The 27,600-nt window shown below is 50.3% G+C and overlaps 1 protein-coding gene across 2 annotated transcripts in view; it reads left to right on the plus strand.

Moving 5' to 3' along the window:
* The first annotated feature begins 2,763 nt into the window (after nt 1-2,763).
* The window catches only part of KIAA0195 (KIAA0195 ortholog), a 34,002-nt gene continuing 9,165 nt past the window's right edge, over nt 2,764-27,600 (plus strand). For both annotated transcript variants that reach the window (XM_012662309.1, XM_012662311.1), the window contains exons 1-10: nt 2,764-2,931; nt 13,515-13,644; nt 23,082-23,201; nt 23,514-23,641; nt 23,917-24,053; nt 25,490-25,692; nt 25,997-26,148; nt 26,528-26,630; nt 26,831-26,917; nt 27,181-27,297. In XM_012662309.1, the coding sequence (XP_012517763.1) occupies nt 13,621-13,644; nt 23,082-23,201; nt 23,514-23,641; nt 23,917-24,053; nt 25,490-25,692; nt 25,997-26,148; nt 26,528-26,630; nt 26,831-26,917; nt 27,181-27,297 (1,071 nt within the window). In that variant the 5' untranslated portion in view covers nt 2,764-2,931; nt 13,515-13,620. The remainder of the gene's footprint in view (nt 2,932-13,514; nt 13,645-23,081; nt 23,202-23,513; nt 23,642-23,916; nt 24,054-25,489; nt 25,693-25,996; nt 26,149-26,527; nt 26,631-26,830; nt 26,918-27,180; nt 27,298-27,600) is intronic.

The raw sequence follows: 27,600 nt of genomic DNA on the forward strand, positions 1-27,600 counted from the left end.
AAAGCGTTGATATTTCATGGTTGTTATTATCTGTTGTCAGACTGCCCAGCAAAGATACTGTAACAATGTATACTGCAATCAATAAGTGATGCATAAATATACCAGTTTTACCACTGCCTCAGTGTTATCAAATTTTATTATTTTATCTAACTAAATTAGGTGGGAAATGGCACCTCTGTGTTCTTTTCAATTTAATGTTGTTTGCTTATTAGTGAAATCAAATCTTTTTTCAAAAAAACCAATTCCTTATATTTGGTTTTTCTTGTGTAAACTGTCTGCTCACATGCTTTGATCATTTGCTTCATCCTTTCAAAGAGCCTGGAAATGCCTGTCTGAAACTTTGGCGGCAACAATAGATAATGTATCAGCCATTCGCAGCCTGTTATTGTTAGCTCCTGACACTGCTATTTTTGGCAAGGGACTTTAGTTCTGCTTGTGGTCTTTAGTTCAGTCTAGTTAAAAGAATTTCAGCCCAGGGAACTTAAACCATCACCATTTCCTCCTGCTGTCTTTAACAGATGATGAGGCTGGAAAGACGGCAGAGTGAGGAAGGATGCTCCAGTGAGAGGTAGGAGGAGCTTGTTTCTGCTTGTTTGTGATTCAGCGTGTCACTCCTTGTTCAAAAACCTGAATCAGTCCTGTTGGATCACTCATGCTTTCTGACTCACGTCTCACAGCTCTGTTTAGATGAAGTGAAATCTAATAGATAAACAAGAATGTTTTCTGGCTGATGCTTTGTCTAGTCCTTTGCTCTAAATTAGCCTTTTCCAGGTACCCTGGAGCTGGACAGAGGTAGTTTCTGTCATTATAACTGAGATGATACAAGATAAACGGTGTAGAAATAGAGTTATTCCTCCCTTCTTCTCCCTAAACCTTAGGTCCAATCAGCACTAAATTTTGCCTGTTCTATCTGCTAAATATCTCTTGAATGCTTCTACTTCTTGCCAGCCAGGCTGCTGCCACGTTAGCACAGGGCCTGGGTTGCTCAGACTACCTCCTCTCAAGGATTCCCAAGGTTGTTCTTGCTTCTCTGCAATCCATTCTACAACCAGTAAAACTTGGCTAAAAAAAAAAAAAAAAAAGTGAGCCAGGGTGAATTTAGAGGGGGTGCACTGGCACGGCCTTCTGGTTTGAGTGATTTGATTGACTCTTTCAGCAAAATTTTATGGCTGAGGGGATTGACAGAGGGGGAGAGGGGGTGGTGAGGGTGGTGAAAGAGTGTTGCATAGCCCCTGAAACTGGCAGGCACTCAATTCAAGTTCATTGAGTGATATTCCTAAAGACCAATGGAGCAGAAAAACATGTGTGGCCAGAGGGGACTGAGATACAAAGTAAAATAGGGCAGAATGACACGCTACATTTGTTAATCTTCCAAAGGCAGCCATGTAGATCTTATGGGATGAAGTGGAAAGACATCAAATATAGGCAATCAATGAGTTCAATTCAACAGTTAATAGACACAAGGCACCAAGTGAGGAGCTGCAGAAACTGCCAGGATAAGCCAACTGCCTTCAGGGAGCTTGAGGTTCTACAACAGGAACAATGCCGTACAAAGCATACTTTTGTAAAGGTGGCAATACAGACACAAAGAAGGAGGCACAGCATTATAGAGAGATTTAATGACTAAAAGTCGGGGAAGATGTTTGTGAAGGTAGCATTTGAGATGGACCTTTAGGATGGGCATGCATTAGCATGTTGGCTTTATTTGTAGCAAAGAAACTTTAAAGCACAGGGAACCACTTGGGCAAAAAAGCAGAGGTGGGAAGGTCTCCAACACGTGTAAAGGAAGGTGGTGAATCTATGTGGCTGCAGGAGTAATTTGGTCTGTGGGGAGTTAGTCCTAGAAATCTATGTCTGAGTCAATTTATGAAGGACTTTGAACGTCGGGCAGAGAGATTTAGACTTGTGTATTTGCAAAGATAAACTGCAGATTTTTGTGTGTAGGAAAGTGACATGATTCTACCCGTGTTTTAGGCAACAGCTAAACTGGTTCAAACATAGATTACGTACAAATGTGGCATCTACCTGTCCAGCTGAGAAAGAGGTATTTTAATCACATAATTAAATTCATTAATGGTGGAGGGGCTCTTATTTTCCAGGACCAACCACAACCCTTTTCCAATTTTATAAACAGATTAAAAAAAAAAAAAGGCTTCCAGACTTAGATCTCTGGGAAAACAGAAGTAAATACTGACACAGTCTTGCTTTGTTTTCCCAAGAGAGGCCTCCCAGGCGATTTCTCTAATTACCTAGAAAAAAATTTAAACTTGTTTTTCCCTTTAGATTTCAGCCGAGCTGAGGGGAAAATTGCAGTATTGCTTTAGATTCTCCAGCTTTGATTTGGACGCAATATTGTTCTTAAGGGAGTTCCTCCAAAGTCTCTCTGAGCAAGGAATCTCTAGGTATTTGCTCCCGGTAACTAGGAGGGAGCTACGAAGAAAGTAAGAGAGGCGGGGCGCAAGGGGCTTATCTTAAAAAGAAAGAAAAAAGGCGGGGGGGGGGTCCCGTCTATCTCTTTAGCATAATTCCGTAGGAAAATTAACTGCGGCGAAAGCCAAGACCTAGCCTCTGGTCAGAGCCTCCGGACCAGATAGGATCTGGCCAGGGAAGGACAGAGTTTCTGAGCTCTCCCGCCTGGCATCACTTAGCACTTAATTCCGCCAGGCTCCCACAGGGGCGCTTGTAGCTACAGCCTAGCGCCGGTAGAGCCAATAAGAAGCCAGGATTCCCCGCCTGTCTCGAATTCCAACCAATCGGCGGCCCGAACTTTAGCTTACTAGCCGGAGCCTTCGTTGTCTGGGAATGAAGGCAAGCCCCTTTAGAGTTGCCAATAACTGTCATGGCTGCGGCCCCTGGCGGAGGGGACGTGAAGTGAGGAGGGGGCTGGGAGGGGAGAGGACGCAGGCGAGGAAGATCGGCCGCCGGGCCCCGGTAAGTACAAGAAGGCCCGTGGCCCAAAAGTGGGGAGCAAGGGAGTGTGGGGCTCAGCCTTCCGCGTCCTCTGAATTCTCGGCCAAGGTGAGAGGAGTCTGGGGTCTGCACCCAGAGAATGGCCTCAGGGGATCCCTTTTCCTGAGGGGAGTCAAGGGACTGGCAGTTGTCTCCAGCTCTTGGCCATTTCCTTCCCTCATGTCCTCAGACTCTTGCTCTCGGCCCTGGCTTGGTCCTGTGGGGGTCTCTCGTCAGAAATAAAGCCTCTCGCCAACAAAGAATCCCTGCCTCAGGTTTGTCGTGGCTGGGCCCTGGCCCAGAGGGCGCCCAGGGCTGATGCCATGAGTATTTATAGGCCTCTAGGAGTCCCCACGCCCGGCCCAAATAAAGATCGTTGTTTCTGCGGCGCGCGCTCTTCACTGCTGCCCGGGGCTCTCGAGCCCTGCCTGAGCTGAGATGTTGCAGTTGCTTTTTGCCCCTTCCATCTTTCCAGAGTCGTTTTAAGACTCCTCAGAAGCAACCATAGGATCACAATACTTGTCATCGTATAAACGGATTCCTGCCGCACACCCCCAATGCCCGCTTTTCACAGTCCCTCGCGTGCCACGATGTGAGTCCCTGCCCGGTGCCCAGTGCCAGCTGCAAGCAAAGCTCCGCTCTTTCATTGGTGTGTAACCACCGCTGCACTTTGGCGTGTTCATTGACGCGGTCACGTGCTGCTACATCCCACCCTCTCTTCTGAGCTTTTTTGTGGCTCTTGGGGAGAAAAAAGGAGGGAGCTCTATATTCAATCTGTTTCTTTCTGGTACGTGGGTTTGTGCATTGGAGGGAATGATAGTTTCTCATGCTTTATTCAAGACGCTCAGGTTAGTTTCAGTTATTCTGTGGGTACTCTTAGGTGGAAGTGGGGAGGGGGAGTTTTAACGTTTTCATTTTACAGATGTGGAGACTGGAGAGGCAAAGGGTCAGGGCCAGGGTCACCCAGAGCCAGACTAGAATCTGAAAGTCCAGATTCTTCAGTTCTTTATTCACTAGAGCCAATTGTTTCCTAGGTGTAGATCTGAGGAAATCCAGTTCCTTAACTTCTCTGAACCTCTTGGTGGTTTTAAGCATGAAATGAGATGGTGTTTGTAGGATCCCTAGCATGCTGTCTAGCACTTACTAGGTTCTTAACGCATGTTGGCATTCATTCATTTTAAGTAACCACCGGGTAGTTCTCTGGCTGATTTCTTGAGTTATTATTTATTGTGGTCTCTCTATATTTTGGGGCATAAATTATTTCAGTGTTTCTCAGTTGAGAGGGCAGGGAGGGGTGTAGTCAGGAACAAGGTGAAGCTCTTCCTGGGTTTTGGGAACCATTATAGTGTCATTAGAGATGTTATTAACAGGAATATGTTGCATACAAGAACAGCATGGAGGCAGAAAAATGTCGAGAACCACTGAAGAAAGAAGAAAGAACACTGTGGTATTTCTTTATGGTACTCTTGGCAAAGAGTACCAAGAAGAGCCAATCTTATTATTCTAAAGAGATAGTTTAAAAATTTCTTTAAAGCAATGGCACAGTTTAAGTTTCATTATCTAAAGAGTTAAATAAATGTGATCCATGGAATAAAAAAGTTTGAAAATCATTGTAAAGATCAGGACACATCAGAAATGCAGACTATAGTTAACCCTGGAACTATAGCACATTCTGGAGATAGCACATTCAGATAAAATCCACAAACACCCTGCCAGTCTTATTTTAGCTGCAGTACTAGCTCTAACTTCCTTGCTCACTGGTTCTCTTTGTCACAACTGCAAAAAGGGAAACTGGCAGATACTGTGGAGTAGTGCCTTGACCAGGGAGGTGAAGTACAAACCATCCCATTGATGATCAGCTCCCAAATAATTGAGAGTTAACTGCCCTTGAATTCCCACCCCCTCTCACCCTACAGCCCTTTGTTTGTGGTGACCCCACATCAGATTAGAGTGGGAGAGCCAGGGCTGGGTAGTGAAATGGAAGAAAACAGAAAGCCCTTCATATTTCTATTTTGGGAAGTTGCTAGGGAGTGCCAGCTCCTAGTGTTGAGAATAAGCCTCTTGGAAGTCTTAACTCCTGTAGAACTAATGAGAAATGAAGATCGTGATCCTTCCATTCCTTCCTGCTGCTCTTTCGTTAATTCAGGCTGAGGGAAACAATTTCTATATGAGAACGAGGAGCACTAATGTATGATAAATATTTCCTACATCCAAGGTCTTATGTATTTAGCTTTATCTAGTGAGTCAAGTTGAGCTCTGACAGTAGCGGTCTGAGCTGGAAAGACACAAAGCCTCCATTCCTGGTGTTCAAATGAGAAGGTTCTAGGTCAGGCTTGGCACCTGCAGGTAAATGTGTGTCAATATTTTTTATGTTGTTATTGTGTCAGTGTTGTTTCCAGGATGGCGTCTTTCTTTACCAAAGAGGTAGGCTCCTTTAAAAATATTGTTTAAACCCTGTTTCCAAGCAGGCCTGGATTTGTTTACAGCAGCACAGGTGAACTAAGGGGTAGGCCACAGCTAAAACAGGAATGGTTTTCTTCCAAGCTGACCCGCCAGCCAGAATGTGTGGTTTGATGATCAGGGGTTTGTATAATGATAAGCTTGCCTGTGGCTGCCGAGACAGTAGTAAACAGTGTGGGTCCCATGGCATGGCAAGTATGGTAAGGGCCACATTTAGATCCAGGACTGATGCCTGATCTCACATTGATTGCTTTGGGTTTTTCTAGCTCCAAAGACCAGAAGTTATCGGGGGATGGTGGGGGTGCCCAAGAGAAAGAGAACCTTGAAGGGCATAGAGGGCATTTAGGGAACCAGAAATTTTAGTATACTATAATTAAATGGATCCAGTTTTTGTAATTTCAGGATCTTCTTGAAAAAGAGATTTGTGATACCAATTTTCCTTAGCAGGGAGGTGAACCGAAAAATACTAGGAAACACTTAGAAAAGATGCATGCCGGAGAGAGACTGAAGGGTGTACTCAAAGAGCGTAAACCTCCATTGAGTTGACATGTTGCCCAAGGAGGGAATATTGCTTAATAACATAAGGCAAAGCCTATTGCAAAATCAGAATCAAAAGTTGCTTACTTTTTAAATTATGGTAAAATATACATAGCATAAAATTTACCATTTTAACAAGTTTTATAGCATTAAGTGCAACATTCACATTGCAACCATCACCACTATCTATCTCTAGAACTTTCTCATTTTCCCAAACTGAAACTCTGTCCACATTAAATACTAGCTCCCATTCTCCCCTGTTCCTACCCCTGGTGTCTATCTTTCAACTTTCTGTGATTCTGACTACTCTAGGAACCTCATGTAAGAGGAATCATCCAATATTTGTCCTTTCGTGGCTGGCTTTTTTCTCTTGACATAATGTCTTTAAGGTTCATCCATATTATAGCATGTGTTAGAGTCTCCTTCCTCTTTAAGACTGAATAATGTGCCATTGTAGGGATACACTTCATTTTGTTTACCCATTCATCTGTCAGTGGATAGGGGTTTCATCCACCTTGTGGCTATTGTGAATAAATAATGCTCTAATGAACATGGGTGAACAAATATCAGTTTGAGTCCCTGTTTTCACTTCTTTTGGGCATATACCCAAAAGTGAGAAGTTGCTGATTTTTTAAAAGATACATTGGATATATTCACATGGTTTGAAAATTAAAGCAAACATCAGAAGGTGCACACTTGACTAGTCTAAAAAAATCAAAAGGTACAAAAATATATAGAGTAAAAATGCTCCCTCTCACTCCTACTTACTCCCTAGCTACTCAATTTATTAATAAATTTACAATTTATTAATTTTTTCATTTGTGGATTATACTTTTGGTTTAAATCTAAGAAATCTAACCCAAGGTCACAAAGGTTTTCTCCTATCTCTTCTTACAGAAGTGTCATAATTTTACATTTAGGTCTATGATCCATTTGAGTTAATTTTTTTATATGCTACAAACTATATTTCCAAGTTCTTTTTTTTTTGCATCTGAATATTCAGTTGTTTCAGCATTATTTGTTTAAAAGACTATCCTTTCTCCGCTGAATTGCCTTTTACCTTTTTAAAAAATCAATTGACCATGTATGTCTGGGTCTATTTCCGGACTCTCTGATTCCAGGCTGATACCACACTGCCTTAATTACTGTACCTTTATAAGTTGTAAAGTCAGGTGGTGAATATCTTCCAATTTTGTTATCTTGGGGTAGTCTAATTTGAATGTTTCTTATTATGAGTGGAGTTCAACATCTTTTCATGTGTAGAAACTACTGGATTTCTTGCTTTTATAGTCTCTCTGGGTTAGAAGAGATCATAAAGTCATCCCTTTCCTACCCTCTACCTGATGTATTAATTATATCCATAATTTTCCAGCCTCTACTTGGTTCCCTCTAGTGATGGGGAACTCATTGCCTCACAGGGCAGACCATTCCATTTTTTTATACAGTTCTAATTATGTAGAAAGATAATACACATTTTGAGTCTCAGTCTGCCTCTTATGGAGTCCTCCCCCTGGTCCTAGTGCCTGTTTTGGGACCTCCCAGGGTAAGCCTGGCCCTTCTTACCTGTGGTAGCCATACCTTTCTAGCCCTGTCACCTGATGTGTGTTTTTGACGTACTGGCTATGCATCTTTGGTTCTTTTCACCATTTCTCATGTAGTTTCTCCAGCCTGGTTGCTGCTCTCTGGAAGCCTTCCAGTTTTATCAGCGTCCTTCTTAAAGTGTGTGATGCACAACTGAACAAAATATTCCAGGTATGCTCTGATATGTACAGAAATCAGACTTACCACTCTCTTGTTGGGGCATGGCATCTCTGTTAATACAGTTTAAATGTGAATGAACTTTGGTGGGCATGCTCACTCATATTGAAATTGCATTTAACTGAGCTATTTGTGGTAGTTGTATACAGTAATTTTTGAACGTAAGTGCAGGACTTAATATTTTTCCCAGTTAAATTGAACCTATTAGATTTGGCCCATCATTTTAGCCTGTTGAGAGCTTCTTGGATCTTGACTTTGATCTCCTTTCCAGGTTTATGTTATTCAAGAACTTGATTAACATACCATCTGCTTCCTCACCCAAGTCATTGATAAAAATATTGGCTAGAACACCACCAAGGATAGAACCCTGTGGCTTGCTATTAAAAACCTCCCTCCAGCTTAACACAAATCTATCAATTAGTACCTTGTGGGCACAACTATTGAACTAAATACAGATCCACCAAATTGTGTTTTTGATGTGTTGGGCATGACTAGAGTATAAGTACAGCTAATGAAGATTGTGCTAGAGGGATTAGAAGGACAGCTGACTCCTCACCTCGCCCTCAACCTGAGCCTTGGCCTCTCACTCAGCTCTTTTTGACTGTGGTTCTGAGCTTGAAAGCATCCGTCCCTTTGATTTCACCTTTGCTTGTTGTTGCTGCTTTTGCCTAGATACTTGTCATGGCAAATCGAGACTATCGTAACTGTCTTCTAACTTTTCTGCCTGCAATTTTTTTCCCTTCTCCCTCTGATCCATTCTCTACCCTCTTAAAATACTGCGGCCTACTTAGAAACCTTCAGTGACTCCTCAGGGCCTCTCCATCCTGGCCCCTGAGCCTGCCTGTGTGGTCTTTCATTTCTTCACTCCCTCCTTGCTTGGGCCTTCTGCTCTAACCAGACAAATCCGGTCACCATCTTTCACGAAGGCTCTGTGCGTTTCTTCCTTGGCGCCTTTTTGGGACTTCTAATTCTTGCTTCGATTGTTTTCATTTCACTCCTAAGCTTTCTTAAGTGCACAGTTCTGGCCTCTCTGCTTCCGGGAATCCTTCCCTGGGCCCTCCAGCCCCCAATGAGCTCTTTCTGCAGCACCTGTTGTTTGTAATTCTTATTTAGTATTTCAATGCCAACTTGAATTTTAGTAATTTTTTTCATAATAACGAAAACCTGGCTGTATTAGAAATCCCTCTAGGGAGGAGACCATTACCTTATACTTCCTTGAAAACAGGACCATTCCTTACACTTTATTTTATTTTTCCACACCTCTTTCTACCATAACAGGGATTTTAGGTTTGTTTTTTTTGTTTTTGAGACAGAGTCTCACTCTGTTGCCCGGGCTAGAGTGCCATGGCGTCAGCCTAGCTCACAGCAACCTCAAACTCCTGGGCTCAAGCAATCCTCCTGCCTCAGGCTCCCAAGTAGCTGGGACTACAGACATGTGCCACCATGCCCGGCTAATTTTTTTCTATATAGATTTTTAGTTGTCCAAATAATTTCTTTCTATTTTTAGTAGAGATGGGGTCTCGCTGTTGCTCAGGCTGGTCTCGAACTCCTGACCTTGAGGGATCCACCCGCCTCGGCCTCCCAGAGTGCTAGGATTACAGGCGTGAGCCACAGTGCCTGGCCTTTGTTTGTTTGTTTTTAAAGAGACTGGTCTCCCTATGTCGCCCAGGCTGGATTCGAACTCCTGGGCTCAAGCAATCCACCTGCCTCAGCCTCCTGAGTAGCTGGGACAATAGGCAAGCGCCACTGCGCCTGGCCTCTTCCACTTCTTTATTAAATATATGCCGTTGCCTAGCATAGTGTTACACACATAGGTACTCGATAAATGTTGGTTTCCTTCATTGTCTTTTTTCTCTCTTTTATGTCACCCAAATCTTGCGTGTGATAGGAATTTTAGACATTGGTTGAGGTGATTTAGTTGGATCGCAGATTCCACTTTACTTTTTTTTAATTGCCTCTATTGAGGCAAAATTTACATCTAGTAAAATGCACCTTTTAAGTATGTAGTTCAGAGAATTTTGACAAGCGCATACACCAGTGTAGCCAGAACCCACAATCCAGATACTGAACAAAGTCCCTGTACTCTTTGGAGTCATTCCTTCCCCCTGCCCCCAGGCAACCGCTCATCTGCTTGCTGTCACTATAGATTCGTTTTTCCTGTTCTAAATCTTATATACATGGACTCATATATTTTGTCTACTCTTTTGTGTCTGACTCGTTCACTCAGCAAATGTTTTTGAGGTTCAGCCATGCTGTTGTGTGTTAGTACTTCATTTTGTGTTATTGCTGGGTAGAATTCCATAATTTGTTCATCCATTCACCTGTGAGTGAACATTAGGATTGTTTCTGGTTTTGGCTATTTTGAATAAAGCTGCAATTTGAGGCCATATGTTTTCATTGCTGGGTCACCTGGTAAGTATATACTTAACTTTATAAGAAACTGCCAAACTTTTCCAAAATGGTTGTACCATGTTACATTCCCACCAACAATTTATGAGTTCATATCCTCACCAACACTAGGTATTGTCAGTCTTTTTCATTTTAGTCATTCTAAGGGTTGTGTATTGGTCTCACATTGTGGTTTTAATTTGCTTTTCCCTCATGACTGATGACAATCATCTTTTCATATTCATATTGGCTATTTGTATATCTTGTTTTGTCTCTGTTCAAATCTTTGCCTATTTTAAAAATTGAGTTGTTTGTCTTATTTTCTTAAGAGATGGGGTCTTACTATGTTGTCCAGGCTGGTCTCAAACTCCTGGGCTCAAGCGATCCTCCCGCCTTGGCCTCCCAAAATGCTAGGATTATAGGTGTGATCCACTGCATCCAGCCTGACATATATTTTTATTAAAGTCATTCTTAAGTATTTCATGCTGTTTTTTATTATTATAAATGATATTTTAAATTTTTTATTTTTTTCTATTTTATTATGGTATATAGAAATATAATTTATATTTTGACTTGTATCTCACAACCTTGCACCCTTATGTGTTCTAGTGTCTTATTTGTAGATTCCTTGAGATTTTCTTCATACACCATCTAATCTGCAAATAGAGACAATTTTATTTATTTCCTGCCAATCGTTATGCCTTCCATTTCTTTTTCTTCTACCTTAGAGTCCTTATTCTTTTTTTTTTTTTTTTTTTTGAGACAGAGTCTCACTCTGTTTCCGGAGTAGAGTGCCATGGCATCAGCCTAGCTCACAGCAACCTCAAACTTCTGGGCTGGAGCAATCCTACTGCCTCAGCCTCCCGAGTAGCTGGGACCACAGGCACGTGCCACCATGCCCGGCTAATTTTTTCTACATATATTTTTAGCTATCCAATTAATTTCTTTCCATTTTTTGGTAGAGATGGGGTCTCACTCTTGCTCAGGCTGGTCTCGAACTCCTGAGCTCAGAACGATCTGCCCGCCTCGGCCTCCCAGAGTGCTAGGATTACAGGCATGAGCCACCGCGCCCGGCCTTAGAGTCCGTATTCTTGATGTAGGTGTCCCTTGGTTCATATTTCTTTTTTGTAGATGATAGTAATGGCAGCTAATGATTGAGTACCTACTCTATGTCAAATATTACAGTAGACCCCTGCATATACTATTTTACATAACTCTATAGCACCTCTGTGAAATAAGTATTATCATTTCCATTCTATAAACAATGATACTGATGCTCGGAGGGACAAATAATTTTCCCAAGTCATTGGCATTTGATACATGTTGCAGCTGGAATTTGAACCCAGAGATATTTGGCTGTGAAGGCTGTGCTTTTTTTTCATAATGGGCTAGAAGCAGAACTGGCCCTTTAATGATACTGCTGCTGGTTTCAGATCAGACAGTTAAGAACAGCTCTCTTTGCTTTCTCATCCCCTCCCTACCCGCCACCCCTGCAAAAAAAAAAAAAAAAAAAAAAAAAAAATTGGCCAGGCGTGGTGGTGGTCATCTAGGCTGAGGATGATGCCACGGCAGTCTAGCCGGGGCAACACAGTAGTGAGACTGAAAAAAAAAAAAAAAAAAAAAAGCTCTCTTCCAGAATCCCATGTATGGAATGATGGGAAAACAGAGACTTAGAAAAATGTCCTGTTCCTGGCTGCCCTCTCTACTGCTGTGGTTCCAGCTGGCCACAGAGTGATTTTGCTTTTGCAGCGTTGGCAGAAGGAGTTAACAGGCACAATCCCCATCTGGCTCCTGGTACCTTTCCCTGTGTGGTGACTACCTCATCCAGCCCCTGCTGGGATGGGGTGTCATGGGGACCTCGAGCTGTAGTCGTAAACAGGGCCTGGGCAGCCTGAGTCAGACGGTGGCCTTGGGGAGGAGTGAATTTCGCCTCTCAGGATCCCATTTCAGTTGGCTGCCAAAGACCAAATGTCACTGCATTGCAAGGCCACTTCCAGTGTCACTGTCTGTGTCTGACCCTTTGGGGCAGGCTCGGCTTTGAAAGGCAGGGGTAGGAGAGACTTGGCAGTGCAGCCTGTGGCATCAGCACGGGTGCTGCCTGCGGGGGAATCGGGTGGGGTTTCTGAGTGGAGTTGGTGGCAGGGAGGCAGAACCTGGGTCTCCCGGCTGGTCCTCTGGACACAGCTTCTTTTATTGTTTCTTGACAGGTCTTCTATGGGTCATTTCTCCTGGACTTCTGCCTGGCTCCTCTTGAAGAGGCTTGTTGCAGGCCCCCCAAAGAACCGCCCTAGTCAGCAGGTTAGTGCTTTCTCTAAGAGGAGTCACCTGACACTAAACCAGATTACTCAGTGTCATTCTTTACCTGAACACACCCTGGTCTGAGATCATTAAAGTTGTGTTGGCTGCCAGGATGGAAGGGTGAGGGTCAGGGCTTGTGTGGGGCAGGTGGGGAGTGGGGAGGTAGGGCCGATCTTCATTTTCAGATAACTAGCCTACTTTTGTCAGCCTCATTGTCAGATTGGATTGCCCATCCTTGTGGACATCTGCCCAGGTGCCTGTTGGGCACTGCCCTCAACTGCATGAGGGGCTTGGCGGTCTGTGGGCATGTGTGTGCTGGCGAGTGTGGCGTGCCTTTCCCAGCATGTGGAAAGAGATGGGCTCCTCCCCCTGCTGCTCTCCCGGTTGCCCCCTGATAATTCAAGTGATATCTAGATTCCAATTGACCTTAAGGCTAAACCTTAACCCTAACTTTAAAAAATGCCAATAAACCAACGCTTTTCCTGTCTGTTGGAAGTCAGCAATTAACAGAGTACATGTAGAACAAAACACAGTGTGTCTTTGGAAATGAAGGTTAAGAGAAGAAAATCTGGGTCAGGCGCGGTGGCTCATGCCTATGATCCCAGCACTCTGGGAGGCCAAGGTGGGAGGATCACTTGAGCTCAGGAGTTCGAGACCAGCCTGAGCCAGAGCGAGACCCCGTTTCTACTAAAAATAGAAAAATTAGCCAGGCGCGATGGCTTATGCCTACAGTCCCAGCTACTCGGGAGGCTGAGGCAGGAGGATCACTTGAGCCCAGGAGTTTGAGGCTGCAGTGAGCTATGATGACACCACTGAACTCTAGCCTGGGAAACAGAGTGAGACTGTCTCAAAAAACAAAACCAAAAACAAACAGAAGAAAGTTTGTACCCTCCAGAATCCCCTCTATGGCCCTCTCCTTCCTGGCCTCAGAGAGTGGCATTCATCCCAGGCTGACTGCCTGACAAGCTCTGCTACTTGACAGGACTGGCCTGGGCACCGATGGTGAGGGGCCCAGTTCTTTTCCACGTACCACTCTGTTATTGAGATGATGTTGTTGTGTTTCACAGTAGCCGCCTGTCCCAGCAACCTGGGTTTAGATGATTTCTTTCTTCTTTTCTCCCCAGATGCTGTGCCGGTGACAGACTCACTGGGGTTTGTACATGTTGGGGAGGAGCCTTCCTTTTGGGGGTGACCACATTCATCTGGGCATGCCTGCAGTACTCTGGGCTTATGGACCTGAAGGAGAAGCATCTGGTAGGCCATATTCTGTTACCTTACGGGTGTTGTCTGTGTGTCTCTGTTGGACCCTCCCTACTTGCATTGCCTGGGAGGTTCTTAGTTGGGGGCTTTAAACCAAATGTGAGAGAGGAGGTGTGGCTCTGAGGCTTGGGGATGTGACTGTGACCCCCTCTGAGAAGGTGATATTGCTCAGCCGGAAAGCACAGACTCAGAAGCTTTGAATAAACGTGAAGGTGGGCCAGTTAACACAACTGCATGGGAGCAGGGTTTCTGGTTTGGGTTGGCTCCGAGCCAGTCTTCCACTTCTTGCCCAGGGCTGTGTAATTTAGTTTGGTTGCTCTTTGCCAGGGCTATGGCCCAGCCTGCTGAGCCATGTCGAATACTACTGGGCACCCTCTCTGTGGTTAGGGAAGAGCTTCCCAGTGAGACTCCAGACACAGTTACCTGATCAGCTGGTCCTGAGCAGCCAGGCAGTCCAGGCCAGCCGTAAGATCAGCCTTCTCTCAGCCTGGTCTGGCCCAGCCTCCGTGTGCACCATCTTTGGATGGAAGTTTTGTCAATCACAATACTCCTCTCCTGTGACAAAAGACTGCCCTAAAGGAAGTGCTTTTGTCTCTTGCTGGCTTCTGCCACACCCTCCTAATAGATCTCCCTGTCTGTGCTCACCAGCCTCTATATGGCTGCCACAAAACTGGTCAGTGGCTCTGTGCCACCCACTAAACCTTTAGTGTGTACGAAGCCCTCCATAATCCTGCTCCTGCCCGTGGATCCAGCATCCTGAGCCTCCTGCCTTGACTCTAAGAAATTTGAATGCTTCAGAGTCTGGGGGCACACACTGTGTTTAGGCTGTTACCTCTAGGATGCTCTCCCCACCCTTTTCCCTGGCAAACTACTTCTGCTCTTTCTTCAAGACTCAGATTAGGCATCATCTTCTCCAGATAAGTCCTCCTTCCCCTCCAGAGGTTCTTCCTTTCAGCGTTCATAGTACTTCCACCATTGTACTCACTACTCTGTTTAAATAATTCATCTCTTCTACTTTATCTCAATATCCCTAGCTCCCAGCACAGAGCCTGGCATGTAGCAAGGGCTTAGTAAATATTTACGGACTTGAACTTCTAGACGGTGATCTTCCTGCCAAAGAGATCTTGGGGAGGTCTGGAGAGAGAGCTATGGGTCCACTCCCTGGACCTCTGGTGGCACCTGGCTGACTGCTGCCTATTCAGCTCCAGGCTTCCTGTGCCTCTGGACCAGCTGTGCAACAGGTTTCTGGACTTGAACGTGAAGCAGGTGCATTCAGCCTCCTGTTCACAGCCACAGTTTGCTGCTCTGCAGGTGTCCACCTAGCAGTGATTGGCACAGAGGGAAAGCTACACCTGCCTCTCTCCCAGCCTGGGTGGAAGGCTGCTGCATATAGCCACGAGTGCTATGCACTGCTCAATTTCAGGGAGCATGCCCCCAGAGGCCTGATGTTGTGCAATGTGGTGGCCCGCCTGGGTGAGGCTGGATGCCCCCAAAACAGAGGATGGTATTGTCCTCTGGTTCCATCCAGAACCACTGAACACTAGTGCCTAGTGTGTTGGGGAAACAAAGTTCTGTGATCGAGGGGGCTGACTTCTCTCTTAAGCCTGAGGGAGAAAACTTGAGTACTCAGGCTGGATGGCTCTCGGGCCATTTTTCCTGGAGGATTTCTCTTTGTCCTCCTCCTCTGTCTGAATAGATGAGTCCTGAACTAGAAAGCATCATCACCGTCGTCATCAGCCACATTGTGGAATGCTGACTTTGGGCTGGTAGAGCCTAGGCACTGGGAAGGCAGCCCCTGGCTTGGAGGGGCTTATGGTGGAGCAGAGGAATGGATAGTACAAGCTGTTGAGTAGAAGGACCTAATGGGGTTTCTACCTGAGATAACTTGCGAGTTGTATAAATAGGCTTCTAAAGATGATCCCCATGGCCCAGGACAGCCAGAAGGTGTCGCGGAGGAGTGGGATTGGGAGGAGTGAGCATGGTGGTAATTGAGGGTAAGATGGTCTGTTGTCCCCTGGCTTAGCCCAGGAGCGTATTGGCTCTTGCTGGATGAGTCTGTGCTCCCTGCCTCCCTTCTCAACCCGTTCTTAGTCTCTTCTTTAAAGCCTTTCCCCCTTCTTCAGCCCATGGTGGACGTGCTGGGGCAGTGCCGGCCTGGGTTCGTGCTGCATAGATGCAGGGCTCCCCTCTCCAGTCGCTGATGTGGGCTGTGTAGGAAGGGGCTGGGACGCGGAGAGGGCTATGTTGGCGGCCCTGCACAACAGCTGAGTTAGCCCCTACCTACTGTCCTTGCTAGGGCCTGTCACACAGAAGGGACAGTGTTTGCTGGCTTGTGGTTCCCACCAGAGGAGCAGTGCCGCTGGGAGCAGGGGACAGGGACAGAAAGGAGTCTTTTTCCTTTGAACATCCTCACAGTGGCTGGCAGGGAAGCCGACCCTGCCCACCCCCCTTTCCTGCTCCCCATGGAGACTTCCTGCCCTTAACCTCTGGACTGCCCGGCCCCTCCTTTCTGTTCTCACTCTGGCTCCTCTGTTTGGGGGCCCCACAGGGAGCTGCGCTAGTGAAGGGGGAGGAGAGAGGCTGGCTTGGGCTGCTGAGGCTCTTTCTTCCCTTCCCTCCAGCTCTAGATGGTGTCGTCTAGGAAACGGATGGCCCTGGAGAAACATGCTCAGGCTCCAGCTTGTGCTCTCCAGCTAGGGGACCTGTTAGGCTGTTTCCTCTCCCTCGGGGTTTGTAGCACCATCCTGAGGATGGCCGCAGGCAGAGAAGTGTCCTGTCCACTCCCAGGGCCTGGGCCCCTCCTTCACCCAGGGTGCCTGTGCTGAGAGCTTCCTGTATATCAAACTTGGGGTCCCAGAGCAGTGCTTCCGGAGCCACTACATGCTCCAGCTCTGCTTAAAGCTGCGGGGAGTGCTGAGGCAGGAGTCCCAGGTCACTGGCCTCCTTTTTGACTGTGAGACGAGGGGCCTGGATGTCCCTAGGCAGCCTTGCGGTCCCAGTAGTGCTCGGGCTGGTGTGTCTAACCATGGCGGGAGTTCATTAGCTGCTGGCTGAGCTCTCTATGTACGTGGATTAGTGGCTGTTGGGGTCCCCACACCACCTGGCAGGAAAGTGTCAGCGGCTGGCTCTTCCCTCTCCCACTGGATTCTTCCTTCCGCCAGCTTCCTGGCCTCTGGTCTGCCCTCCAAGAAGTCTTCCTCAAGTTTTCTCGGTGGCCGGTCCTTCCCCTTCTATGCAGGATGTGCTGCTATTAATAACCCACGAGTCCCCTCTCCCCTCTTTCGTGCACTCTAACTTTGGAAAGAGCTATTGTTGGCCAGGCTCCATGCTGGTGAGTCTCTGAGTGATTTTGGGGAGCTCCCATGGATGATGGGCTCACCCACATTGGGGCTCCTAACCCAGCCTAGTGATTGGGGACAAAGGACAGGCAGTGTGGAAAGTACCCCAGGGTGCTCCTTGATACGGACAATTGCCCTCTAGGCTCTGGGCTGAGGGCAGTTTATCCCCCATCTGTCCATCCATCCCTGTGCATCTGTCCATAACCTGCCTGCACACCGCCCCTCGGCTCACCCTGCAGTGTCTTCCTCTGGGGAGCAGGCCAAGCTCCTGGACATCTGGCAGAGCATCAGACAAACTTTCTCCTCTCAACCCTCCTCTCCCTCCCTCCTTTTCTTTCCCTCCCGCCCTTCCAGCTCTGCTGCCTCCTCCTCTTCCCTCCCTGGGTCTGCAGCGTGACTGGAAATAGGCTGAATTAATCAGCAGATTGAAGCTCCGCTCTGCTGCGCCTGAGTCTCCGCAGCACCCGGCTCCTTGCTCGCACGCTCTCCAGCTCTCTGCCCTCTTTTTTCCTCTTCTGATTCTCTCTTTCTCCCTCCCTCTCTCTCTCTCTCTCTTCTCCCTCTCTCCTCCACCCCCCTTTGAGGGTGGTGTTGGAACTTACTGTAGCTGACTCCGTTGGCCCAGGCTCCGGCTCATGCTCTTTAAGCAGGCAGAGCTATGGATGCCCCATCAGGGCAAACGAAACAAAGTGAGTATGCTGGTGTGGCTTTTGCATTTCTCTTAAAAATGCTGTGTTCCCTTCGTTACGCGGGAATCTTTGGGTTAGCGGTTGCCATGAGAGTCTGGAAGACAGTGCAGCACAGGAGGCTGCCTGAATGAGCGGTGAGGTAGCCAGGACCTTGCGAGGAGACTGGGAACAAGAGCTAGCCAGCCAGTGTGTCTGGGGAGCTGCCAGCCAGTCGCCCCAGTCACCCAGAGCAGGAATGGGTCCAAGCCTCCCAGGGGGGATCCTGCCAAGGCATGCTAGGACTCAGGTCTCCATGCACAGGTGACAGAAGCTCGGGGCCTGCATGCCAGCTTCCTCTGGGCCAGTGAGGGGACTTTTTTTGCAGCACCACATAGGTAACTGAGATGGAGCCACCAGGGCTGGGATGATTTCTTCGTAGGTCCTGGTGACTGCAGGAGGTAGGGAAGAAGCTGGATGAAAGTGCTTGGGTCACTGTGAGCCTGGAAGAGTGAGGAAGAGGAGGAAGCAGCTCTGCTTGGGGCTCCGATTTTCCTGGCTGCAGAGTCTACCTGTGTCTGTCCAAACTCAGGAGAGTGTATAGTGGCCAAATCTCTGTTTCAGTGATTCAGGCATTGTGTGGAGTTCAGTTTTGTGTCCCCTCCCCCCTGTACTGACCAAGAAGGCTGTGACAATGGGGACTTAGGGAAGGAGCTAGGCCCCAGCCCATTCTAATTAGTGGTTACTTGCTCTTGTCAAGGCCTAAGGTCAAGGTCTAAATTCATAACCTGGCTGCCTGAGCTTTGGGGAACTTGATTCTGTTGCTCCTGAAACATCTGGAGTAGGAAGGAAAACAGCCACTGTGCGGAGAGAACCGAGCTCTGAAAGGACAGGGGCTGGGGCTTGGGGGCTTCTGGCTCTGGGTTACCTGAGAAACTGGACCGAAGTGAGCGCAGGAGAGCTCAGGTGCGTCGGCTCTCGAAAGGCTCCTTAGACTATCCAGATGCTCAGCTTTGGACCTTGAGAGCTGGTCCTGTTCAGTGGCAGATTCCTTGTGCTTCCAATCTGATTTGGCAGATAGAGTTCTTTCACCATCCTGTCATGCTCCCAAATTCCTGTGCCCTGCCAGCACCCTGCTTTGATGACAGAACAGAGAACAAGCCCAGCTCATCATGGGTGTTTGCTGCCAGCCTCTCCTGAGTCCTTAGAACCGAATTATTCTCTCCTCTTACTCTAATTGAGCCTGAGCAGTGAAAACAGTGGAATGGGGTTGCTTCTGCCTGAAAAGCCTCAGTGTAACTTGAGAAGCAGGGCCTCCCCTCCCCTCTGGTGTGGACACCTTGCTCCTTGCCTGGCAGTGGGGTGAGGTGGGAGTTCTCAGCATCTGGGAAGCTGGGAGAATCTCTTGTTACCTTTGGCTACTTCAGGCCAGGTCAGATTTTTCCTCACCATTCTTGGTCCCAGCAGGCAAGAAAAGTGGGCCTCAGATTGAGTGTATCAACTTGGGTTCCTGTTTCTCAGATAATAAGAAGCACACCTTTTCCCTTGCTACAGCCCGGCCACTGGTGCCCAGGCACACCAGGTACCAGCCTAACTCCATGCTTTGGGAAGGGCTGGCAGAGCCTACTCACCCACCAGCCCATTCTGAATTTCCCGCAGAAAGGATAAAGGTCTTCCACCAAGTTCCTGAGCTTTGGCTCTTACGTCGTGTGGGGAAAGCTGAGGTGCAATGAGAGAAAACAGAGACTTGGCCGCTAACTCAGGCCCCCCTGCTAGAGCAGGGTGAGGGGAACCACCTTGACAGTTGTCTAAGCTCAGATGAAGGCTGCAGAGAGCAGGCCGGCCTGGAAGGCCGTGTCCTCACCGCAGGGCTGGCCTGTGCGGGCAGGCGCTTCCTTCAGGCAGCACGTAATTACAGAATGGCTTATTTTCCTCTGCTGTGCCATCTTTAATCGCCAGTCTGGAGTTGGTGCCCCTGGCCAGACACAACATGCGGGGGCAGATGCACACAGACAGGTCTGCAGGCGCCCTGCCCTGGGAGCATCTGCCACCCTCCGGCCCTACCTCCCACACCTGGAGAGGAGCAGAGTGCAGCTTCTAGGTACCTGGGGGCAGAGAGTGGATGATGGCTGGGTGGGGTGATGAAGTCCCAGGCTCAGGGCTGCCTGCCACTGTGCAGCCCATGGGAATCGATGAGTGTCCATGGTCTATAGGCCTGGCCAGAGGAGGGCACCTCCCTGGCTCTCTGGCTGCTCCTCTTAGCCTTTTCTCTGCCTTCCTGAGTGTGGTCCTCATTCCAGGTGCAGCAGCTTGCCAGGTAATCCTGCAGCCCGGCCCTTCCTTTCTTTCTCGCTCCAGTTCCCGTCTCTTGGGTGAGCAGCCTTCCCCCTCTGTAGGCCAGCTCCTCTGCCTCCAGCATGTTTGCTCACTTCATCATTTCTGGAGGCCTGGCCCGGGCACGTCCATCCTCGGAACACTCACATCCCGTGCTGTGGATGCGGGGAAGCTTGGAGGGCTGAGCCCGAGGGAGAAGGGGCAGTGGTGAGGGGGAGGCGCTGGGGGCCCAGGCTCCTCACCCCACCCTATGTGCAGCCACTGTGCCTCCTCTTCTTCCTTGAATAGGAGGAACAGGCATCAATCTTCTGGCCCAGCTCCCTAGACAGAGGCCTGTGGTATCTTCTTCCTGTTTATCTTCCTCTCTTATAACCCTCCCTGAAGCTTTCTTTCCTTCCACGTCAGGAACTCAAAAAGGCAGGGTACAAACCTTAGTGTTACCTTGCACTCATTTGCCCTGGACCATGGCCTCCCAGGGAGGCCCCAGGATCCTTGTTGAAGGGAGGTGGGAGCTTTGGAGTACAGTATTTACCCATGCTGGGGTGCGGGCCCCTGCCTGGAGGGCCATTTCTTCTTGAGCTGAAATAACCAGTTTATCCCCTCTGAGGAGAAGCAGCTCTTATCTTCGTAATCCCCCAAAGCCACTGTGGAGAGCAAGGATTAGGTGAGGTTTAGGCATAGCTGCTGGGAAGTCTTGGGGCGGGCCCACTCTGGGAGCTGGTCCTCATGCGCACGCTGAGGAAGCTGGCAGCAGCATGCCACACTCGGGGCTCCACTCAGGCACATCCCACCATGCCAGGTGGCAGGGGGATGGCCCCCCTCAGGCCCAGCAGCCTGTAGTCATGGGATGTGTGTCCTGCAAAAGCCGAGGCTAAGGTGCCGAGGAGGGGCATGTGGAGACAGGAAGGGAAGAGGAGTACAGCAGGTCAGGGGCACAGCCCACGCAGGACCCTGGGGAGAGGAGGGCAGTGAGACGTGCCAGCCAGGGCATCGCCGGCACATGGCCCTTGGTCAGGACTCCTCGAGAGATAACCCCAATCCCTTTCTTGGTGCCTCAGGTCTAGGGATCCGCTCCTCTTGCTCAGGAGCTTTTCCTGTTGGAAGCTCACACCGATGCTCTTCAGATGCCCAGGGGAGAGACCCACTCCTCCTTCAGGCACTGTCTGGCCGGGGCCATGTTTTGTTCCAGAGCCCCAGGGCAGGGAACTGTGCATCAGATTAGCCTGGCATCTTCTTCCCCTCCAGAAGTTTTGATCCTGTAGGTTTGGGGTGGGGTCTATACATCCACATTTTTAAAAGCTCCAGATGTTTCTGCTGCAGATTTTGAGCTGACAATTCCAGAGTAAGGTGAATCCCTGATTAAGCTGGTGAATGCTTCGGCGGCCGCGTTCCTGTTGCTGCTTCATTGGGATCAGTGAAGCTACTTGCGCATTCATTCGTGCATTCATTCATTCAGCAAGTATTCACTGAGCTCGTGTGTGCCAGGCACTGTCTTAGCAGTTGGATGAGGGGAGGGTGTGGAGAGGGAAGAATTCAGTACCTGTTTTTAAGGAATGTTCAGTCTAGCGGGAGAGCCAGACATATAAATCTATGATTACGATTCCGTAATAGGAGGCTGCGAGCCAGGTTGCCCAGGCTGCATCGGAATACAAACCTCCCCCTGAAGGGCAGCCCTGGGTTTTGGGAAAACGTCCCGGAGGAGGTGGTGTTTGAGCTGAGTCTTGAAGAAGCAAGAGTTGTGTGGGGTGGGGCGTGTGTTCTTGGCTAGGAAATACATCAAGGTATTTGAACATGAGCTGGAGGAGCTCTGCACGCGGAAGGTCTAGCAGGGACGGAGGCCGAGAGGTTGGTGGGCCCTAAAGGGCGTTCCGGAGCACACACAGGAATCTGGACTTGATTTTAAAGGTAAAGGGGTCAGTGGGTCAGGCGTGCGCTTATTCTGGCTGCAGTGTCGCAGTGAGCTTGGAAAAGGTAGAGACTAGGGGATGGAGTCAGGGTGAACGTAAGGCCAGAGTCTGGAATATTTCAGAGGCTACTAGATGAGATGGTAACTGTGGGAGGAGAGGTGACTCTGTCACCAAGGGCCAGGTGGCGAGTCCGGCCTTGGGGGCATATTGACTCTCGGTCCCTGGGAAGCAGTTGTGAAACTGTTCAGGAGACACGTCTATATTCGGAGTAGTGGTCAGGCTCTAGGTAAAACTGAGGAGTTATAAGCTTATTGGTGGTGGGAGAATCTTTGACTGTGGATGAGGCCCCGGCCACGTGCAAAACTTGGCAAGGTATCCTAGGACGGACTGTGGGGTAGACGGAGAGAAAGAGCAGCCAGAGCCAGAGAAGGAGAAAGCAGGAGAGAAGCCCAGGAACAGCAAGTCTCAGCAAGGGGATGCTGCCAGGGGGTCGCCTAAGGTAACGTGCTTGGTCCCTGTGTCGTCTGGGACCGCCCCGTCCACGCGATGCTCCACCATCCTTGGTGAGATGAGAATGTGGTGTAGCTGCCACATGGTCCTGCCCTGGGAACAGCTGTCTTCTTTCTGACATTATGTCTTTCTGAATATTTCAGTGTTACGATATCCTCTCTTTCATGAAATGGTGGTAATAGAAGATGGCAGGTTTCTTTTCTTAATGTCTTTCCTAGAACGATGAAAAACTAGCATCTCTATGTTAGTTTCCTTTTCCCCATTTAAAAAAACCCCTATATATATTTTTTTTTTTTTTTTTTTTTTTTTTTTTTTTTTGCTTTTTCTGGTCTACACGCAACCTAAAAGACTGGCCCCTGGGATAAATTGGGAGGTCGGTGTGAGTAGGGCAGGGAGCCCCCATGGCAGTGGACTGAGAGCTGAATGGAAGGCAAGTTGGGGGACACTGACTATAGGAAGAGGTGTTTTTTGTTTCGTTTTTTTAACTTGGCCCTGCAGCTTTGTAATTCGGTGGCAATTTGGATGTGGTTATACCCTGAGGGGCAAGAGCTGGTGGAGGACCCAGGAGGGAGACAGGGCCTGGGGAAGGACCAGGCCCAGCCTGTGATGGACAGCCCCATCTTGGCAGTGACCTGGGGCCTCCAGGGAGCTGCTGAGCACCTCCTGCTTACCTGCAGGGCGAGCCCCCCGTGGCCCTGGGCCTGTCCACCAGGAAGGCCCTCAGCATCCTGAAGGAGCAGCTGGAGGCGGTGCTGGAAGGGCGCCTCAAAGAGCGGAAGAAGCGTCTGACGTGGAAGGTGAAGCTTCTGCGTGTGGCAGCCAGGGCCTAGCTGGTGGCAGAGACACGTGGGAGGCCCCTCCTCAGGGCTATGACATGCCCTGTCAGCCTGGGTGGCGTGACCCAACCGAGACATCGTGAAAAATCAAAAAGAAGTCGGGGTTTCCTCTCAGAGTATGTCCTGACTCCACTCGCTGCAGGAGCCCAGCAGGCTGGACCCCAGCCGAGGTCAAAGGGAGGGGACCAAGGCAGCCACGGGGGCTGGTGGTGGGGACGGCCAGATTCCAGTGGGCTGGGGCTCTCACTCCGCGCCCACCCCGGCCCTCCCCAGGAGGTGTGGAGAGGCAGCTTCCTGCACCACAGTAACCGCTGCTCCTGTTTCCACTGGCCCGGGGCCTCGCTCATGCTGCTGGCCGTGCTGCTGCTGCTGGGCTGCTACGGGGGCCAGCCGGCCGGGAGGTAAGCGGCCCCCAGCTGCTCCCCTGCCTCTCCATCTGTCCCCATCCTGCCTCAAGGCCCGAGACGGGCCGCTGCCCCCGAGCTGCTCCCACAGTAGCTCCTGGGTGGTGTAAGAATATCCTCAGTTCCTTGACTGGGGCCAGAGGCCACTCGGCTCTCAGAATGAGGCTGTCTTTTTAGGAGGGACTGGGATAGGAAGATCGGGGGGTCTTGGGCCCTGCGGGCTGGTTGAGTGGAGAGCCCCTCTCCCCATTAGTACACCCTGTTGTGACCAGCCTCGGGGTGGAGCTGGTGAACGCCTCTGCATTGTTCCTCTTACTGCTTCTCAACCTCGTCCTCATCGGGCGGCAAGATCGGCTCAAGCGACGGGAGGTCGAGCGGAGGCTCCGAGGGATCATTGACCAAATCCAAGGTGAGGCCAAGGGCAGGCCTGTGGGGGGTGGGGAAAGATGCCCTGTGCATGTCAGAGCCCTGAGGGGCTCCCCCTCCTGTGCCCAGCACAGAGGGGGCACTTGTCACTAGGAGAGTTAGAAGGATGCCCGCCTGCACCACCCAGGGCAGTGAGAGCCGTAGGACAGCCATGAGCACCCAGGCAGAGGGCTGGGCAGGCAGGAAGGCTGATGGCACACGGGCTCCTGGGCTGGCTCATGTGGGGAGACCAACAGAGAAGACCCACTCTCCTGGCAGGAGGGCAGTCTGTCTTGTCTGGTGTACTGTGCAGGGGGAGGTGGGGAGGTGACCTGAGGAGTCTGAGGTGCCCGCAGGAATTGGGGTGGGGCAGGGGCCCAGGAACCCAAGATGGAGCAGACCAGTTCCAAAGGGGAAGGGAATTGCACAGAATCAGATTTCTGCTCGTCCTTCCATTCAGCCTGTGTTTATGAAGCCGGGCTATGGATTAAGAGTTACTTAGGCTCTTTAGAGACACTGGCTCCTGCTTTTCAGGGGCACATGGTGTTGTGAGAGAAGCAGCCTCTGCTCATGAGACCTTTCTCTAGCAGTGCTGGGCCGTGGACATTGAGATGCTACGTGAGAGTCTGTTCATTCATTCTGAAATGGTTAATTGCAACCGTGTGCCAGGCACGGGGAGTGCAGCGGTAACCAAGAAAAATGGGCTGTGCCCTCCGGAGCTTAGTCTCTTGCTTAGGAACCATCAGCTTCTCTTGCTCAGAGAAGCTAACCACATGCTAGCGTGGCTTCTCAGAACCTCTGCCACAGGCTCCGACCTTCCTCTGAGCCGCTTTTCTTCCTCCTCACCCTCATGTGCACTGACCTTCCTCTGTGCCTTTGTCCCCCTGCTCTCCGCCTGGGAAGCTTCTCCCTTGCTTGTTTCCAACTGACAAAGTCTTGCCCGTTCTTCAAGGCCCATCCCAAATGCTTCCTCTCCCAGGAAGCTGTCTCTGATGGCCCCACCAGATGGGTTTGCTCCCTCTTCTTACTCTGTCAGCACTGAGAGCTTTGTTAACACCCTTAGCGTGTGTTTGGAGTTATCCGCCCGTGTGTCTCATCTCACTCACCAAGTGGTAGCTCCTTGAGGGCAGGGACTGTATCGTCTCCACCTTGTACCCTGACACAGGCTCTCAGCAATGTTTGTGAAATGATTTTGAAAGGGATGGGGGTACAGAGAATAGGAGCTTCAGGTGCTGAGAGGAAGGGGAGGTGCCCAGGCTGGAGCGGCTGGACAAGGCCTTCTAGCGGAGGTGGCTTGGGTGAGGAGAGATGTCGGAACCAGTGGAGCAGGTTGGTGCAGATCTTCCGGCAGAGGAAGCTGAGCCGGCAGGTGTGTGCTGGGTCTGTCTGAGGTGCAGAGTGTGGGTGAGAAAGTTGTTTCCGTTTTCCTGTTCTCATCAGATGCCCTCAGGGATGGCAAGGAGATCAAGTGGCCGAGTGCCATGTATCCAGACCTTCACATGCCCTTTGCACCGTCCTGGTCCCTGCACTGGGCCTACCGAGATGGACACCTGGTCAACCTGCCAGTTAGCCTGTTGGTAGAAGGAGACATCATAGCTCTGAGACCTGGCCAGGAATCATTCGCTTCTCTGAGGGGGATCAAGGTAGCCTGAGGCTTTTCTCCTTCCCTGGAGATGATATGGGAGCGTCCACAGGCAGCGGTGGGGGGGTTCCGGAGCTTCATCCTGAAGCTTCCTGGCCAGCTCACAGGCTTCTTGGCAGAGGCTCTTGGAGCAGAGCTGCAACATCGTTTTTCATGCTAAGAGTCTAGTGCCGCAGGCCCTGCCCCAACGGGCTCTGGCTAACTAATGGGTCCTAACCCCAGGAAATGTCTTCACTTAGCTGAAATTGTCTGGGAAGAGTGGCCTCCCACAGACACTGCTCATTGCCCTCCCCAACCACTGGCAGGATGATGAGCACATTGTCTTGGAACCTGGAGACCTCTTCCCCCCTTTCTCCCCACCCCCTTCGCCCCGGGGAGAAGTGAAGAAAGGGCCACAGAACCCCCAGCAGCACCGGCTCTTCCGCGTCCTTGAGACCCCTGTGATTGACAACGTCAGGTAGGGGTGCCACCCTGCCTCCTCCTGTCCTCTCCCCAGTGCCTGCCCCAAGGAGGGAGGTGGGGCTGCCCAGGAAGGAGCCTCGTTCATCAGAGGCCCCCTTGAGGGTAGAAATCTCCTCGGCTCCTCTCCCCACCCCTGGTGAGAATTTTTAGACCGGGTGGTGCCCTCTCCCAATTGAACTCTGAGGGGGCAGCTCTGGCGGCAGCCACAGGCCCCTCTCCCCAGGCACCACGTGGCCAGGGCCAGGGCAGTCTGGGGATTGCAGGACTCTGGGTGCTTCATGAAGCACCATCTAACTGAGAGGCCCAGAATCTCCCCAAGGTGCGGGTTTCTGGCCTCTCTGCTGAGCAGGGCTGAGGGTCGGCTCTTTCTGCAGATGGTGCCTGGACATGGCCCTGTCCCGCCCAGTGACTGCCCTGGACAACGAGAGGTTCACAGTGCAGTCGGTGATGCTGCACTACGCCGTGCCCGTGGTCCTGGTGCGTGAGGCAGGGCCGTGCGGGGCAGGGGAGAGGGCCGGACGTGGGGGCCTCAGGGCCACACTCAGGTGAGCGTGTGGGTGAAGCAGATGGTCCCAGAGTGAGCCAGCCCATGTGAGAGGCAAAGGAAAGGGAGCTCTATCTAGCACCTGGTCCTTCTTGAGGGCAGAGGTCAAGGATGCCTCTCCTGTTCCCATCAGGCCGGCTTCCTTGTCACCAATGCCCTGCGCTTCATGTTCAGTGCTCCCGGGATCACTTCCTGGCAATACACCCTGCTCCAGCTGCAGGCAAGCACTGCCCTTTCCTTTCCGTTGTGCTTTTCTCTGTCCCATGGGGCTGGGTCCCCTTATGGTGCCCTGACTGTCCCTCCCTCTCTGTGGGTTCAGAGGTCCCCTCAGGCTGCAGCTTAAGAATGCCTCCTTCCCTTCCTGCCCCCTGGACAGCTGTCCTTTCCTGCCTAGGGAATGGCCACAGGGCCAGGGGCCAGCCCTTTCCCCCTGCCCCAGGCCCGGAGCTCTCGGGAGCCTCCACGTGGTCCCCTCTTTCCCAGGTGAATGGCGTATTGCCCATCCTCCCCCTACTCTTCCCAGTCCTCTGGGTTCTGGCAACCGCCTGTGGAGAGGCCCGAGTCCTGGCCCAGATGAGCAAGGCCTCGCCCAGCTCCCTGGTAGGTGGTTCCAAGGCGTCTGGGGGAAGTGGCAGGAACAAAAAGAGGGAGTTGGCTGTGCCAGAGGACAGGGCAGAAGTCCAGCCTCACCTTGCGCTCAGCGTGCTGGGAGGCCCTGGGCAGCTCTCCAAGGGCTCCAGCCCTCCCCGTTACAGAACAGTCTCCAGGCCAGGCCCTGGGTGTGGGTGAACATCCATCTGGGCTCCCACCAGACAGGAAGTCAGGACTGCGCGGTGCCCTTCACCAAAGGGTTTGGGAGCCTCGCTGGGGTGGGGGCCCCTGCCCTACCAGCTTGGAGGCCAG

This window comes from Propithecus coquereli, unplaced genomic scaffold, assembly GCF_000956105.1.
Source record: "Propithecus coquereli isolate 6110/MARCELLA unplaced genomic scaffold, Pcoq_1.0 Scaffold76, whole genome shotgun sequence".
In the NCBI taxonomy this organism is placed as follows: domain Eukaryota; kingdom Metazoa; phylum Chordata; class Mammalia; order Primates; family Indriidae; genus Propithecus; species Propithecus coquereli.